Here is a 17,004-nt window from a genome sequence, read left to right on the forward strand (position 1 = left end):
GGGGTGCTTGCAGTCTGGCTTGCCCAAAGATATGAGTCACATCAAGTTAAACTGATTTCAATATTAACATTAAGAAAGATATAATCTGGGTTAGTTATTTCAAAGACAAGGTTGTACTCAAATGTCCATCATAAACTATATCTGGGGATATCTATCAATTATTTTAACAGCTTCCTATACAGCATGAATACATCATGCAAATATTTTGGACCGTAAGACAATCCTGACTTCTACATGTGAGATACAGCAAGCGTTCCCATTGAACAAAGACTCTTGAATGCTCTTTTAAGAGAAAAAATTGGTACTATGAATTTCATCTTCCTAAACAGAGAGTTCTATTAAAATAATCTAATACAGAGAAAATCCCTCCCTCTCACAAATACTTGACATATTGCAATATAATGTAATGCTTCCAAAACACGGCCCAAGGGAACACTCTCTCCTCCTTCTTCAGCGTTCATGATAAATAACTTCAAAGAACAGCATTTTTCTAAGATGGTTGGCAGTGAAGTAGCTAACAGAACTGACAATAATGCACAGTATTAAAAAAAAAAGTTAACTCTGGAAATTGACAGTTATTGTTCTATTTTACACTCAGGAAATAAATTATTAAGTTCTAAGAATAGTTTTGGGGATATAAGCCTTATTGCTACCCAACCCAAAGTCTTCTGCCTACCAGCAGCAGAACCCAAATAGAATCCAATAAGCTCTAAATAAATGAAGTAATTTGACACACAGAAAACCAGAACTTGAGAGAGCACAGTCAAAGACAGCTCACAGCTGACCAGCTCTCAGCCACAGTCGCAGATTTTCTGCTTCTATGAAAAGTGGGAAAACATTCTGTTTCAAAGCTGCGTTTTTTTCCAAAGATATTTCTGACCTGACCAACCTGTCTTTCTGCAATAAGAATCTAAAGTACATTTTATTTTATTGTTCTTGACAGTAATTATGCCAATTGAGTTTCTACTTGTCTAATCTTTGTGCTATGAAATATAGGCCATGAAATCTCTACCAAAATAAATGTGTGACTCAGTACACAATTGCTCAGTAAAAATGAATGGTGATTCATGCAGTATAAATACACTGGAAATTCAGCACACAGCAAATGATTCACGTACTTAAAGTCCAAACATATTATCTTTATATTTGAAGAGAAAGCGGACAGAAATATTTCTTTAGCACAGCCCACACCTATGTCTGTGGTGATATGAAGCAAGATTAAAAATAACAACAAAGAAAACCAACAACGAAGTTGCCTATTTGAAGTTAAAGGAACAAGATTAACAAGGCTGGTAGATTTAAAACTGTACTAATAGGATTTTTTTCCTCCTTTCTCCTGGCCAACAAAATAATTCTAGTGGTTTCTTTTGAGTTATTGCCATTTTTCACAACTATGAGTATAGAATCGGACTCTGTATAGTTTATTCTGATTATCCAAATCCACTGAATATAGGAGAATTCTGATGGCTAAGTCAGGGTCAAATCTGCAAGGAGAAACCACTGTAACAGTCACCACTCAAATATACATGGAAGAAAAATGATGGCACGTCATGTGTAAATACTCCCTCTGTCATGGAGTGTCACCTCTTTAAGGTTAGATGATGTACAAATTAAGACTTGGGGATTTTAATAGATTGCCGCTTTTAATAATAAATTAAAACAGACCAAAAAAAAAGATATTTTTAATAGATTGCACATAACGTTTAACAATATTTTTTAACAATTAGGATTCTGATCCCCTAAAGAGCTCAAAAGCCTGCACCCATCCACCCTCCATCCAGGAGGTCACACACCAGCCTCTTTGCCTACCTGCCTCATTTCCTTGTAGTTGTGATGCTTAAAGTCAAGATTATCTGTGGTTGTCATTTCGTTTCTTCTATGGTAATAATTATTTGGGTCTGAGAAAAGAAATAAAAGAATTTTCACATGCTTATGAATTTCAAATATAAAGATGCTTAGCCATAATACATGCAAGGAATGTGGAAATCTGAATTCCACTGTCCTGTATGTATTTAAAACATGTTTTCAAAAGCAAAACTCAAAGAAACAACAAATTTGAAATATTTCTAATTACTGCACAAATCAGCTCATAAAGATCCAAACAGAAGCAAGGAGGCAGCAGGCATCAGCTTGCCAGACAGCTGCTCTGCACAGACAACTAAACTCCAACAGAAAAGCAGAAGGGCATCCTAAGGCTATAGAGGAGGGCAAAAGACACTGGAAGATGATGAGTCAGATGCAAGATAAAAGAGTGGGAAAAAAATCACACCAGAGGAAAAAGCCCCAGTAAATATTTTGTGTCTACTTGATTAATTTACTGTTACAAGGAATGGGGAATTATCTTTTAGTGTTCTTGATGAGTATTTTCAGAGTCTATGCACTGCCTGCAAAACACAGAAAGGAATTACTGTGCATATTAAACATTCCTAATTATTTTCCTAAACATTTTTTGTGGAAGTCTGGGGTTCTTTGCTACTTTAACATATCATTTCTATATGGATATAATTTATAGTTTGTGTGTCTTGAAGTATCAAAGGAGAATATGTGGATAGAATAAAAACCTTTGTTTCCTTGATTTTCCAGGCCATTCACCTGGAAAAAAAACAGGCCAAGACTGTTAGGGCTCAGCTTTATATTTCCTGATATATATGCTCCTAGCCTAATCTATTATGATATATTTTTAGAGATTAATAAGTCTATTTGGAAAACATTGGAGACATTCCTTAATTTGCCATATCTGGGATGTCTGGAAGTTTGACTAATCATTTGTCAAACCCCTGGCTGTCAGGCTGTTATGAAAAATTGTTTCCCTACGCACAAAATCATCTTCATTCGGTTTAAAATTATTGGAAAAAAAGCCGAATATCAAAGCCTAAATATCATCTTGTCTTATTGCAACACAGCGAAAAAACACCGTCTCTAGAGAAGAAAAATGATTTTTTAAAAGAGTATCACCTAAGAGTTACAATTTTGGGGGGGCGGAACAAAAGCATAATTATTAGTAGGAAGAATACATAGATACTATCCTGCAACAACAGACACTTAATGAAATTATGGAAAACTCATAACACACAAAAATACCTTATAGCTTAACATTTTTAAGCTTCATATTTCTGACATTAAAAGCTCTAAATTCTCAACTTTGCTCTTGCCATAAAATTTTAAAAGTCTCTTCCTTTTTTTTTTTTTTCCTTATGTGGAAGGAAAGTAAACTTTAAACTACTTAAGTTATTTATGAAATGAAACATGCAAGTTCCATTAAGCTTTGCTGTAACATTACCCATGTTCTCTACCACTTATTTACTCATCATTCACACACTTGTCTCCACTTCCATTCCCTAATCTATACCAGAAATACTGGAAGGTCTGTCAAACGCTGCTCTACAAATATGACTGAAAAACATCAAAAAACGTCTTGTCTCAACAAAATCTGGCTGTTCAATGCAATCTGTCCTTTCCAGTGAGAACTTATTCTATAGCAAGACCACCTGGAAATAGATTTGAATTAGAGCCTAACCAGATGAGAAAACAAGATTTCTTTGCTTATTAAAAAAAAAAAAGTTTTGAAGAATCAAGAGGGTAAAGTTTCACATAATGCACCTGCATTTTTAGGTCTTCTTTCCAGTCTAACTGCAGGCTAAATTGATTGAAGTCCACTGACAACAGCAATGCTGCAGTAACCCTGCAGATGACTTTGGAATGCCAAACTCTTAAAGGTCAAACTTATGTTAAGTCATAGAAATTATTCATTAATATATTGACAAGTGAGAAATGCAAATCATTAAAAAAACACCTCTGCTAGAAAGACAATGTGTTTAATGCCACACAGAGTATCTTCACCATTGTAAAAATATCTCTGTGTTGTAAAAATATAAAAATAAACATCATAAAACTGCCAGGATGTTGAAGGCTTTCTCTATCACCACAAGCCAAAATATACAGCAACTGATTTTTTTTCCTAATACTTTAATCCCATTCCTTTCAAAGTCTGGCACTTTTTCCATACATCAAACATTAATATCATGGGAATGACTGTGAATGCTGTAGAGTTGGTGGAAACTTAAAAAATGGTACAGTGAGAATGATTGTAGCTCTGGTCCGTCCTCAAAAACATTGCACAATTTGACAGCTCCCTAGAGAATTAACGCTCCTATTTTGCCAGGCTCTACTGTGAGTCTGCTTGGATCACTGGATTTCTGCTGCAGCAGGAATACAGATTAGAAAATTAAAAGCTAAAACGTAGAAAGGCATACAAGTCTTGTGCACAGTTGGTTAGGTCCACTTTGGCAAAAGTTATTTTCTTTAATAAAACAGAGAATGAGAGACTAAGAAACTCAAACCACAGAAGAATTAGAATTGAAATACACTCGTTTATTCATGGCACTACCTCAGACAGTCTCTCTTTCTTCCAAGGAGAAAAGGTCCTGCGAAAGTGTGGCACTCCCATTTATACAGAGGAATATATTAGTTTTTTTCTACCACTAATCTATCTTTACATTACCAGCAAAGTTAATTAAGTTTCCAGGTAAAGGTAGCTTGCTGCCTTCATACTTCTATTCTTCGTAAAGATGGGCAAGTGACTAGAAAGCTCTAAAATGCCCAACTACTTTCCAGCATGAGAGCTCTGGGGACTGCCCATAAAAAGTACCAGAGAGGACCGATTGCTCAGCAGTTTGACATATAGAAGGGATTTTCTGTTTTATTACAGCTCTACACAGCACCTCAAGCAGTGGAGCCCTGATGCTTCCAGTGGGTTTCCAGTTATTATGCTAACAACAACAATGTGTGTTGGTCTTTTTTCCCTCCTTTAGTTTTCACTGTTCTTTTGACTGGCACTGGAAAGGTATGAAGTGAGCTTTGCAGTGAGTTGAAGATGAAATCAACACTCACAAAACAATATTATCAAAATGCTCTCATTTAGTAAGTAAAACTTGCATTCATTCCCAACACGATTTGTTCATATGCTCCGTTCTCACAAAAGTCCTATAGCGAATTGTATGGTACGGAACTGCAAGCTTGCAAGCTCAGAAGTGGTGCTCATATGGTGCTCCAAATGGATGAGATAATGAAGTCAATCCAAGTGATTCAGAAAAGTTTTTAATAAAAAGAATATTCTAGTCTAAATCCTTTAGACTGCCTTAAAAACCTCAGCTTGCCATTTTGCAAATGACTGTTTTTTTAATTTCTGTGTAATATAAGTGAATTTGACTTGCCTTCACAAAATTGAACATGTCACAGACAGCACACGTGTAATCTTGAAAAAATCCGCTGTCAGACATATCAGATGATTGTAAGTTTTTTTCCACATGATCTATTTCATGGCAGTCATGAGCATTAACATCACACATTAAATCAGCAATGAAATAATATTCTTCTACTATAGATGGATCTTTTTGTATATGTGTTGATGTACAGTCAAATACCAAACAGCTAATTCCAGTTAAGTGTAATGAATGATAATAATGGGTAAGAGAAAACCCAAATTCTTCACCTGCAGTAGTTGTTTCTTAAAGCTTTTCTACCAACGTTTGATCTTTTGAATGATTTCCTACAGTTTGATTCTGATAATAATGGTAATTTGGAGGATTGTTAATACTTCCTCAGAATAGTATACACTTCATTTTACAAATAAAATATGAAAGAAAGCCTCTTAATGACACCTACTGCATTGCTGGGGGATATTACACATCTGTCTTGACGAGTATGGAGAAACACAATACATTGGCCTTTCCCAGGAGAATTACTGAATTTGGTCTCATTTTTATTCAGTCTTTGCTCCGGCAAACTCCCAAAAAAGGTTTAAATTGCCCAAGATTAAGCTTTAGCTTTGCAATGATAAAAGCAGAACACAAGGACAGACTGCCACTCTAAGCAAAAATTTACTCTCAAAGTAGTTCACTGAATTTAACACTGCTGTATACACGATCACTTATAACCAAAGATAGTTGTAGAAAGTCACAGTTTTACACAAGATAAGCACACTGCTAGACTTAACCAGGTAGACTGGCAAGAAGAGACAAGCAGTGAAAATAGGACTGAGTGATGCATCCACTGCAAAACACAGTACTCCATTACAGAGTAGTTCATCTTTTATCCTGGGTTGAAAGTGATGGCATAATCACGATACCAATGATAGTTTTCTATGTAAGAATTATTAAAAATTAAATTTAATCACAAATTTATTCCATTAAAATAATTGCCTATTGCCTTGAATACTCTACAGTATAAATAAATGCATGAAGAGCTCAGCTAATTTTCTCTCTCCTATCTCTGGGTACTTTTGATCACATGCAGTTTCTTTTTGATTTTCTTTAGGTTTGAGAAAGAACAGGCAAGGAAATTACATCCATCCCTCTCAGGCAATTGCAAAAGATTGTGCATGTCAGTCTACATCTATGTAAATACTAACATTTTTTGAAACTGGAGAGGGAATTAAATGCTAGTGTTTTCGTTCTCTTTTTCCCCAGCGAGAAATGGCATCACTGATCCTCTGCTATAGGTGGGATTTTCTGGCTTCTTTCCTCCACAGCTAAATGTTTTTCCCTTGGTGAAACAGCAAATCACTTCTGTTGCCTGAAAGACAGTACTGACGCAGTGGGATAACACAGGTTTTTTTTTTGTCGAGCTACTGTAATAGTGTAGAAAAGGTTGTTTGTCAAAATTAGCCTACAATACACCAAAAATGTATGGGATGAATAATATATAAGCATTTCACTGATAAAAATTACAATCATCTTATATAATACCGATTAGATAATCAGTAACTTCTCTGTTCCAATTATCTAAATAGTGTTTTCTCACGACTTGTCCAACTTTTAGTGCACCTAGCATATGCAGCAGGTTTTATTAACAGAGCCCTACCCATAGGAATGGGTCCTAGCTGTCTTGAACCATTTCCGTCACATTCTGCCAGTGCTAACAAGCCTTTCTAGAATATTAATATCTTATTCAGCTTTCTTCTTTATCTGGTATTCCTTTCTTACACTCCCTTGTGAGCCTACATGATGGAAGGCTGATACAGAGTACAGACTGAATGCAAATCACTTAATTTATTCAGGGATTAACAAAGACATAAAACCTAACATTACAAGTTTGAAAGACATGAAAAGAAATTCACAGTCATGAAAAATTACTTCCTTTTCTTCAGCCCCACTTTTTTGCTTAGGGTATTTCCCTACGCCCCATCTGCCCGTGCATTGTCATTGCCTCGGAAGGACACGGTGCGTGGGGATTCTAAAACGTGACCAAACTGCTCCTCCTGACAACTTGATTTCTTGTATGTTCACACTCAGGGTGCAAATATAATCAAAACCACCCCAGGTATTCAAGGAAACTGAGCATCACGTGACTTCTTTCATGAGTCTTTGGGCTTTGGAAGGAATAGAGGTGTGTGAACTGACAGAGCTCCAACTCCTGATTTTTGATGAATTTAGGAGACTTGCTGTTTTATGGAGGAAACCTCTGTCAGAAAAGGACCCTTGATTTCTAGTCACACAGTCAACACAGTGTATTAGAGCAGCGCTATCAAATACGCTGGACCCATGGCCAAACCAGTTGGTCATCTAACTTGGAACGAGTAAGATGACACCAATGAAGGGTGAGGAATCCAGTTACAGGCAACTGCAAAAATAAATGATGTCCTAAAGGAAGCAAACGTGCATGGAAAGGCCTCTGCAACCTGGGGAACAGCTTTGTTTTGACAGCCTTGCATGCGATGAATAAAATGAGCTAGAAGAAAGAAATGTCAGTTCTTTCTGAGCTAAAAAGACGGGTCAGCAGCTTATCAAAACCTATTAGTTCTTTCAGTCCAATTATATTTTGAATAAACACACCCCATTCCCATTGTGTTTCTCAATGAATGATTCTGGTATTTTCTTTCAAGAATAAACTGAATCAGTCACTGCAGGCAATTAACTCAATAAATGACTACCATGGAGAAGCACTGATGCTGTTTCTATGCTAATCCAAGACCTGCAACAAGCTGCAACAGGACTCATTGCAACAGTGGTGGAAGTGCAGATACGTTCTTACCTCCATAACACCCTTACCCACTGATACAGCCCCTTGATGCTGAAAGGTGACAAATGCTAACACTGCAAAACAGCATCTGGCCCTGTGTGGGTGTATATCCAATAAAAATCTGGTGTAAATAGCTGCTGCACTTAATAAAAATCACCTTTCCAAATATCGACATTTTTGCTCTTTCCTCTTTAAGTACAGGTTCATGGAACTGAAAATGATTGTGAGAATTTCCCTACAAATTGCTCTCCAAAATGGTTTGAGTGTCATCTCTGTTATTCCCCGGAGACCTCCATGTGTGTCCTGCTTGCCAGTAAAGTCATGGTGTTGATGAAAAGTACACTTTTCCTTCAGCCTCACACCCTGTGTTACAGAGAGTGGAACCTCTGTAAACCTGCGTAGGAATTTGGGATAGATCACTGTTCTTCGACAGCCCTTTCAAGAGCTGAGGGGAAATACTGGCTCTGGAATCACCCCTCGAGGGTAACAGGGACAGTGGAAAACATGCAAACCACAGAGCTGGAGTTTTCTAAACCAAATAAATCAGAATCCTACTGAAAACACGAATATTCACATACACAGGACACCTCTGGTCACTGCCATTCAAGACCAGGATGCATCTGTTACCCCCAGAAAAGCAGTTGTCTGAGTGCTGCTAACTTTCACTGCTTCATGGTAATGAAGATGAAGTTTTATGACAATACTTGGCCCATGCTCCTCTTCATCAGAGAATTATCCCTTCCATGCCCCAGATTGTTGTTGTTTTTTTTTTTCCATGAGTATTTAAACATCTAAAGGACAAAAATCAGGCTACCTCTGCTTGCAATGTGAAGACCCTACATCAACAGTGGAATTGGAGGCAGCAAGTCTCTGAACAGCAGCAGGAACAGTTAAAGCAGTAACGATAGGCTCTGGAAAAGCAGTTCTCTTTCTGGCTCTAGTATTTCTGAAAATACTATTCATAGCCCCCTGCAAAAAAAAGAGAGAGCTATCCCCAAGGTGCCAGAATTTAAAATCAAAGAGAAAAAAACAAAAGCAGATGACAGATGTGGAATGAGTAGTGAGCAACTTAGAAAAGATTTGAACAAACAGTTTTTCAAATATTTATGTACATATGAAGACATAAATCCACCATAAGACTATTTACAATGTGCTTAACAGAAACATGGCTTTGCCATAATTTGCAGTACTGAATGTTTTTTTTTTTTTAAGGTGGCCTTGTATAAGGTTTCACTTTGTATACTCTGTTTAGCAAAACCCTAACTGTATTTTGCACTCATATGATAAGAGAAAGAGCTAATACCTGAAGCTTGTGCTAAACATCAGGTTGTGTCTTTTCCACAGTCTTTACCAATGGTAGGACCATTTACCTTCACCTGAGACTTACCGGGGATCACGCTGGATTTGATAACACTTGAAATTTGCTAGAAATTCTTTACATCCTCAACTCCCCTCCTTCCCCCCTACAAGATAAGCACTAGTTCAGTCACAGTATTTGCCTTCAAATTAATTCAGGGAAGTCCTACGGCATGTACAACGAAATAAAAAAAAATTTAAAAATCAGACTACATAATTATAATGGTTCTTTCTTGCCTTAGAAGCTTAAAACACTGCAAGTGGCTGTCCCAATACATAATCCTATCGCTTCCCTAGTACATGTGCACTCAAGTAAGATTAATTGCACTGCACTTCATCCCAAACAACAGAGAAAATCTTGTTAGATCATCCATGCAATCTTGTTTTATTAATGAAGCCACTTATCGATATTATGCGGTTGCATTTGAAGAGCTATCCTGATCCTGTCCGTATATCTGACAGATATTTTTGTTTCTTTTTGCATAACTCTACTCGCTAAGGACAAGGATTATATCAAAAGCAAAGATATCCAAAGGAAATAAAATTTCTGAGTCTTGGCACAGGCAGCCATGTCAACATCAATTGAGAAAGACTCTTACCTGGCAAAGGACACCCTAAGATTTCCAGTCTCATACAGATGCTACCTTCTTCGAACCAGGACCGAGGGTTTATACGGATATAACGTGCAACCAGTGGCACCGGCAACATATTGAGAACTGGGATCTCTTTCTCACTGTTTCCTTCAAATATCTATGCAGGCCAAACATACAAAAATGGCAAGATCAGTTCTTCAAAAAGTCTTTTAGCGCTTTTGGTAATAGAAACAAATAAAGTCACCTAGTACAGCCCCAGATGGTGGCTCAGGCCAGAACTGCTCTTCAAAGAGCACAATCCCCCCGTGCCCTCAGAGAGGGGCAAAGAAGCCGGATCTCCACACCCTCTCTGGCAATAGGCACCTCATGGGCATGAGATGTCCTCAGGGATCAGCAGGCTGATGCTAACCCTTGCATGGGCCATGCAACAAGAAACGTATCTCATCATAGGCAAGACCAATGCCAGGGTGGCATTCACATCCATAGGCGGACACATGCAGATTTACCATATGGATATTCTGGATCCCTCTCTGTTATGTGATTTCCTCTTAAAATTAGTGGGACCACTGAGAGATGTTGCCTTGTAGTCTTACACTGACTAATCTGGCAAATCAAAACTCCACGTGGACAGCCCCCAATTTCCCACCTCTGCTCTTCTTCATAAAACATCTGTTTCGTGATACTCACCACATCTCCAGACTCATTTCTGACAGCAGTCCATGCATGACTGTCATTGCTCACCAATACTCTGTAAGAGGTCACCCAGTTACTCCTTGAAAAAGACAAAGAGTATCTAAGTTATTTTTTCATAACTTAGAATGACTGCAAATTGTGTTTAATGTAATAAAGCTTGTAAAACTGCTAGCAATGGAAATCCCACTTGGCAAAGTCACGTCAACACTTGGCTGAAAAAGTGACATGCAAATCTAGATTTAACAGATAATTTAAAAAGCGTAGCACATAGAAACAAAAAACCAACAAGATAATATTCTGGGATTCCAGGAGGTGAGCGATTACCACTCTCCTTTCCTTTTATATGCAGAGTTCAGAATAAATGGCTTATCTAGAACAGATGCATCCAGTGTTCAAAAATCTTACCTTTTCAGCTACAGAACATTTATTATTTCTGCTGTTATTATCAGAGAGGATGGAAAAAAGTAATAAATCCTCTAGGATGAAAAGTCCATGAATTTCAACCAGCAAAATTTCCATTTTTTCCAATACAAGAATGACTGGAGCCTGCAGTCATTCTTGTATTTATTAGCAATAGGTAGGGACAAAGAGACAATTCTGTCTCTGCACAGCAGGGTCCAATTGATCACAGTATTAGTGCACTACTACAATATCTAGATCAATCTTCAGTAGGCTGATCTTTTTAGTGGCCTGTTATCTGATTTACAGCAAAATCCCCTTTAATCTAAAAAAGCAAAATCTTCATTTGTACTTAAATTATGCCTTGTCTGTATTCAGCTAAGGAAGAGTATGGGGAGAAATAAAATGCTGCTTCCTATATTCTGAATAGAGCTAAAGTTGTGTAGCTTTTACACTGTCTGGGCATTCCCCACGGTAATGTGTATACAGCTATGGAGAAGGTAATGCCCTGACTCTCCTATCATATTTGCTGGTCTGAACGGGCAGCAGTAATTTATTTTTTTCCCTAACACCTTCCTGGTTTCAATAGACAATGACTTGGAGGAGAGTTGTGGCTTGGAGGTATCTTTGTACTGTAAAGTCAGTCCAGGATGACTAAATTCTATTTTCACGTATATAAACTGATCGTGCGTAACCAGCAGTCCTCTAGAGCAGTCGTTCTTGAACACGGGTTCTTAGCTAAGCTACACAGTCAGATTGCTGGCAGTGAAACCAGGGTAAGGAAAGCTCTTGGGACTAGAAAGAAGAATAGGGGCAGTTTGGGCAGTTATGGGAGGAGCAGTGGAGCATATGGGTCGGAGATAAAGGAGTACCTGGAAGGAGAGACACACCTAAGAAAAGCTTCCCCTTGTACTGCACCCATACAAAAGCAACTTTGTTTGCTTTTCTTTCTTTTAAAATTAACAAATAATATTAGCAAATTACCTATGAACACACACGTTGACTTCACTGTGCTTATGTTTAAAGGGACAGAGTAGCTTTTACATGTTCATTAAAAGAATCAGGCTTCTAGTGAAGACCAAAAAAGGGGCAGGGACAGAACAATAGCAAATTCATCAGCCACAAGATCAGCACAAGTTCACCCAGCTTCGTCTTGTACAAAATAGTGACCTTCAAATAACGCCTAAGCCAATGCACGGCAGCAGAAAATTTATAGCTTTAGATTTCCATCTGCTATTTCATTTTCTGAGTAACAGTAGTCCCACTTACACAAAAGATTCAAACTGACGTCCAGACTTACAAAACCAAAGATTAGTAAGTGATTAGTAGGATTTAGAAAAGCACTTCTGTATGTAGGTTACTAATACCCCCAAAAGTCACAAGATGAGATATCATGTGATGATATCTCAATGACTGAACAAACCCAGCTGTTTTACACACTAAACCAGTCCTTTGCAAATCTTTCACCAGCCTTCTTCAATGAATATTTTGCCATTCATGTTGTTTTAAATGGAAAAATCTTGACTATTGTCAAGCAAACCAAACTTTTTATTATTGTATTCAAAAGATGAATACATCTGCCACCTGTAACGCACACACTACTTCAACATTTGTTAAACACCTTTAACAAGTTAGCAGCCTTCTGAAAATACTAATTGTCTGCCTGTTAGGGGAAAATCTCCTGGGGTAGGGGATTTGCAGAGATCTGTGAAGTGTCATGCTGGCACCTCAAGTCTTCATGGCTGTAAAATGATATACAACAAAATAGACAGTGACTTCAGCGTGCTATACAAGTTTCTACTAATTCTTGTAAAGAACTTTACTTTCTTCGCTCAACTTCTGCAATAACCTGGCAGTTGCACCAGATTTCACTGCCATCATAAGCTAAAGGAATGCAGATTTATATCTAGCAAAGATGGAAATTGGGAACTTTGGAAACGGCCAACATCAAAACACTAGGAAGAGGAAAAATAACTTTTTCTGATCGAAAAAGAAACCAAGTTTGAAAGCAAAACTCATGGGTTTGAACAGGGGTGGTGGTGTACATATTCAGTGCACATAAAATGGTGGTGTGGGGATTTTTTGGTGTTTTTCTGTTTTGTTGTATTTTTGTGGGTGGTTTTGGTTTGGGTTTTTTTGTTTGTTTTGGGTTTTTTTTAATATTCTTGGCTATTTTTCAAAATCAGGGTAAATGACCAAAAGAGGCAATGTTACAAATCAAAAAGACATCATTGCTTCTGAAGTATTACAGAACTATTTTTACTTCAACTGCACGAATAAGATTAGGAGGACAAACACAATATATACATATTCATTACTCTACACATGAAAAAAAAATTTCAAACAGAATATCGCAACCATACGAAAACAAGATAACAGTGGACATTCTGTATAATTGAGAATTTTGTAAGAAAATCATGGCATGTATAGACAGTTTTTAAAAGAACCAGCTCATTTTATTGGCATAAGAAAATGTTACTGTTACACTAATACTTCCAATCTAGGACTTTTATTTACCATATTTTAATTTTCTCACTCCCTACAGTTACAAAGGTTCAAACTTCTCCCGAAAGAAAATGTACACTAATCAGTCGTACACATATTCCATCTTGAGTGACAAGCACCATGCTTTTCAGAGGCAGTCTGCCAATTAAAATACAAATGGGACCACATCCAGTCTTGTACATTTGCAGTACAGAAGGACTACAGAGGGTCATGGGACGAGATAAATCAGCCTAATATATTAAGTCACACACCACATCCTATTAACTGTGCTTGCCTGTAAGGAATAAGCATCTGCTTTGCATTTGTTGAGATGCAGAATAAAAATATCACAGGTGACCAGATCCTTCTCCCACTGGCCCTAAATGCAAAACAGCCTCTAGGGACTTAAATTCTTCCCCCTTTTTCCCAATGTCATAAGAAAAACAGCTTCTGCCAATATTAAGAAGACGGCTGTAAATTCAGATCCCCCTCAGAAATGGCATCTTCTGCCTTGAAATCACATTCCCCATGGTGGGGAAGGGGAACACTGCATGCATTCATGTGTTCGGAGCATCTGGAAAACTAGCAGAAGCTAACGCACAGGGCTTCTGACCAGGCAGCTGAGTACCTTTAAATCCCAGATATTTCTACAGATACAGACCAGCAGAAGAGCATCCACATACTAAATCTTCTCGAGAGCTGCAGATTTTCTACACGTGCAGCGCAGGAGGTCTGATGCTTCCAGGAAACAGATGGATGCGTTGCACATGCTCGAATCAACAGCCAGTCTGTTTACAGTAAGCACAGTGCTTCCTGGAACGGAAGAGTTTAATACGTACGTGGGCTCAGTTTGTTCATGTAGACACAGAAATCTAAAGGTTTCAGGGAAATCCATCACAGAAACACCACAGCTAAAGCAAAGTCTTGTGCTAGAAGAAGTGTTGGGGAATATCATCTGCTTTGTGTTGTTACCTGATGACAGGAAGATCCATCTCATTGGGTTTGGGATTTGCAGATGTTAATTTCTGCAGCACATCACATGGAATCCTTTTGGGGCCCATCAGCATTGAACAATAAAGCTATCTAAGGAAAGCTGAAAGAAAGCTATAAAGCTTCACAGTACCCAGGATGTCCCTACCGTTGCCTTAGAGCAGCTCTTCTGAATTCACTCTATAAAATCTCCCTGGAGCTACTCTTATGTTCCTCAGATATTTGTGGGTTTTCTAGAGTCAAGGAGACATAATTCAAGGAAAATCCTATGCCAGCATTCAGAGAAGAGCATAAGAGCTACTTTACATTAATGCCTCACAAATTTCCTCAATGCTAGAAAAGGATCACGAGGTACAGATTTGACAAGAATCATTTGGATTCGGGTGCTTTCCATTAACAATCCTTTTTAAAATTTATGCCAGCCTTATCTCTTCAGGAGAAACCTATCTGAAAAATCTCAGTATCTACTGCCACATTAATCAATTCATTTCATAGAAAGTAAATGCAAAAGTCAAAACATGATTCAAATTCACTTAATGTGGTGGATTTTTATTATTATTATTAATTAGTTGGGTTTTATCTGTAATGCATTAGCTTTAGACAAGGCTTATTTGAACATCTTCGATTTTAAATTCAGTTTTGTGTGATGCATGGAAATGTCCAGCTTGTCCATTTCCATCCGAAAAACGACAAACAGTGGCAAGGTTCCTGTCCAGAGGATCAGCTTTTCCTCATCTAACCACATCATCAGGCTACTGAGCATAGGGAAAGGCATCACAACAGCACCAGAACAACAAAACATCTTTCTGCCTTGCCTTCCCCAATATAATTTTTATACTTTTCTTCACGTGTATTAGACACCTAGATGAATCCCAACTCAGCACAACACACAGTGAGTGCTAAATGAGAAGCAGTAGAGAGATGCCAGGGGTTTGGCTGCCCAGCCTTTAGCAGGTGAGTACATCAGCTGAGACTTCTGGCTATTTGGATATGGTTTTATTTTGTTTGAACAGCAGCTGCTGCATGTAATATTTTAAGGCCAAGCTTCTCAATTATGGAAAGCTGAATAAGCAACAAGTGAAATAAATCTGATACTCTTATCCTAGTCTCTAAGGATGCTTTTCCACATCACTAAAACCCCACGTGATTTGAGATAAATGAGGAAGGTTGGGAGGTGCCGGTCAGCAGAAGCTCAAGCCCACAGTGGCAGAGATGTTGGGGATGAGACTAGGAAATTGGAAGTGTTCACATTAACATCATCTACAATGGACCTGGCTCTAGCTGACCGTATTATTCTTCTGCTGTCATGATAATCTGATTTATCTGCATTACAAAACCCTAAAATTAATAGAAAATAGAATCAGGCAGGCACACAGATGAGTAGCCTCCAATAATAGATAAATTGACAAGTCAAAATACTTGAAATAGTGGAATTTCTATGCCAAAAAAACGCTAGGCTAGTCTTAGATTAAACTATACTCATGCAACAGAATCACCATGCTGGCAATTAAATAGCTTTCTGCTTGAAAAAGTAATTTGTAGTCTCATGCAATCAAATATAAAATCATTAATATTAATAATCTATAATAATATTTATGCTGATAAAAAATTAAATCACTCACTGCCCAACAGTTTCAAAAACAAGCCAAGTCAAAAAATGCTCAGGCTAACCACAGGTAACCCAGCAAGTTTTACAAACTAATTAAAATAAATATGATTTAAGAGATGGAGCTAGACTAGCAAGCAAGGGTATTTTTTTTAATAACTGAAATCTTTGAATGTTTAATTTTTAAAATTGCTTCTAGCTGACTTACATGAATATACTGCTGTGAAATCCAGCTCTTTGGAGGCCCTGCAAAGAAAAGCTCAGGGCCAGAATTTCACTTGCTCAGACTGAATTAAGCACAGATTTTTCAAAGCTCTTTTCTCAGTGAGGAGTTGGGGTTACAAACTCATTTCCCACCCAGCGGCTGCCATTACAGCCAGGTTTTTACAAGATTTTAATCTCTGACTTTCTGACCTTTCTAGAAAATCTGGTGCCAGCTGTGGGTGTTTTCTTTTGCTGTTGGACATTCAGACCAGTAACACCCAAAGGTGCCAAGCCTCCTCCGTGGGGTCAAAGACATCCTCTGCCCTGAAGATTTTATGGTCTTAACACCTGGCATTTTGGGCCACTCTTTGCAAAGAAATCTGCATGTCTTTGGAATTCTTCCTGCGCCAGACTTTCCCCTTTCATATCTTCTACGTCTGCAAAATGCAACCAAGCTGTGATTCCTTTTCTTCAAAATCTCCTTTTCTGACATTTTTAATTTTCCATTCTTGTCTGTGCTTATCACACCTTTGTAAATCGGTCACATATTTGAGGAGAAAAATTTGAACTATATAGGCACTGCCTCACTATGCCTTTTTTTCTCCATCCCGTGAATATTAAAGTAATGGAAAATGAAAAGCTCTGACAGTAACCAGCAAA

General features: G+C 37.8%; 1 protein-coding gene across 1 annotated transcript in view; it reads right to left on the minus strand.

Moving 5' to 3' along the window:
- Nucleotides 1-17,004, minus strand: part of CPXM2 (carboxypeptidase X, M14 family member 2) — an 81,172-nt gene that overhangs the window by 21,398 nt on the left and 42,770 nt on the right. The window contains exons 4-6 of the mRNA XM_075155261.1: nt 10,656-10,740; nt 9,975-10,125; nt 1,810-1,898 (exon numbers count right to left, since the gene is read on the minus strand). Of these exons, the coding sequence (XP_075011362.1) occupies nt 1,810-1,898; nt 9,975-10,125; nt 10,656-10,740 (325 nt within the window). The remainder of the gene's footprint in view (nt 1-1,809; nt 1,899-9,974; nt 10,126-10,655; nt 10,741-17,004) is intronic.

Source organism: Calonectris borealis, chromosome 7 (genome assembly GCF_964195595.1).
Source record: "Calonectris borealis chromosome 7, bCalBor7.hap1.2, whole genome shotgun sequence".
In the NCBI taxonomy this organism is placed as follows: Eukaryota; Metazoa; Chordata; class Aves; order Procellariiformes; family Procellariidae; genus Calonectris; species Calonectris borealis.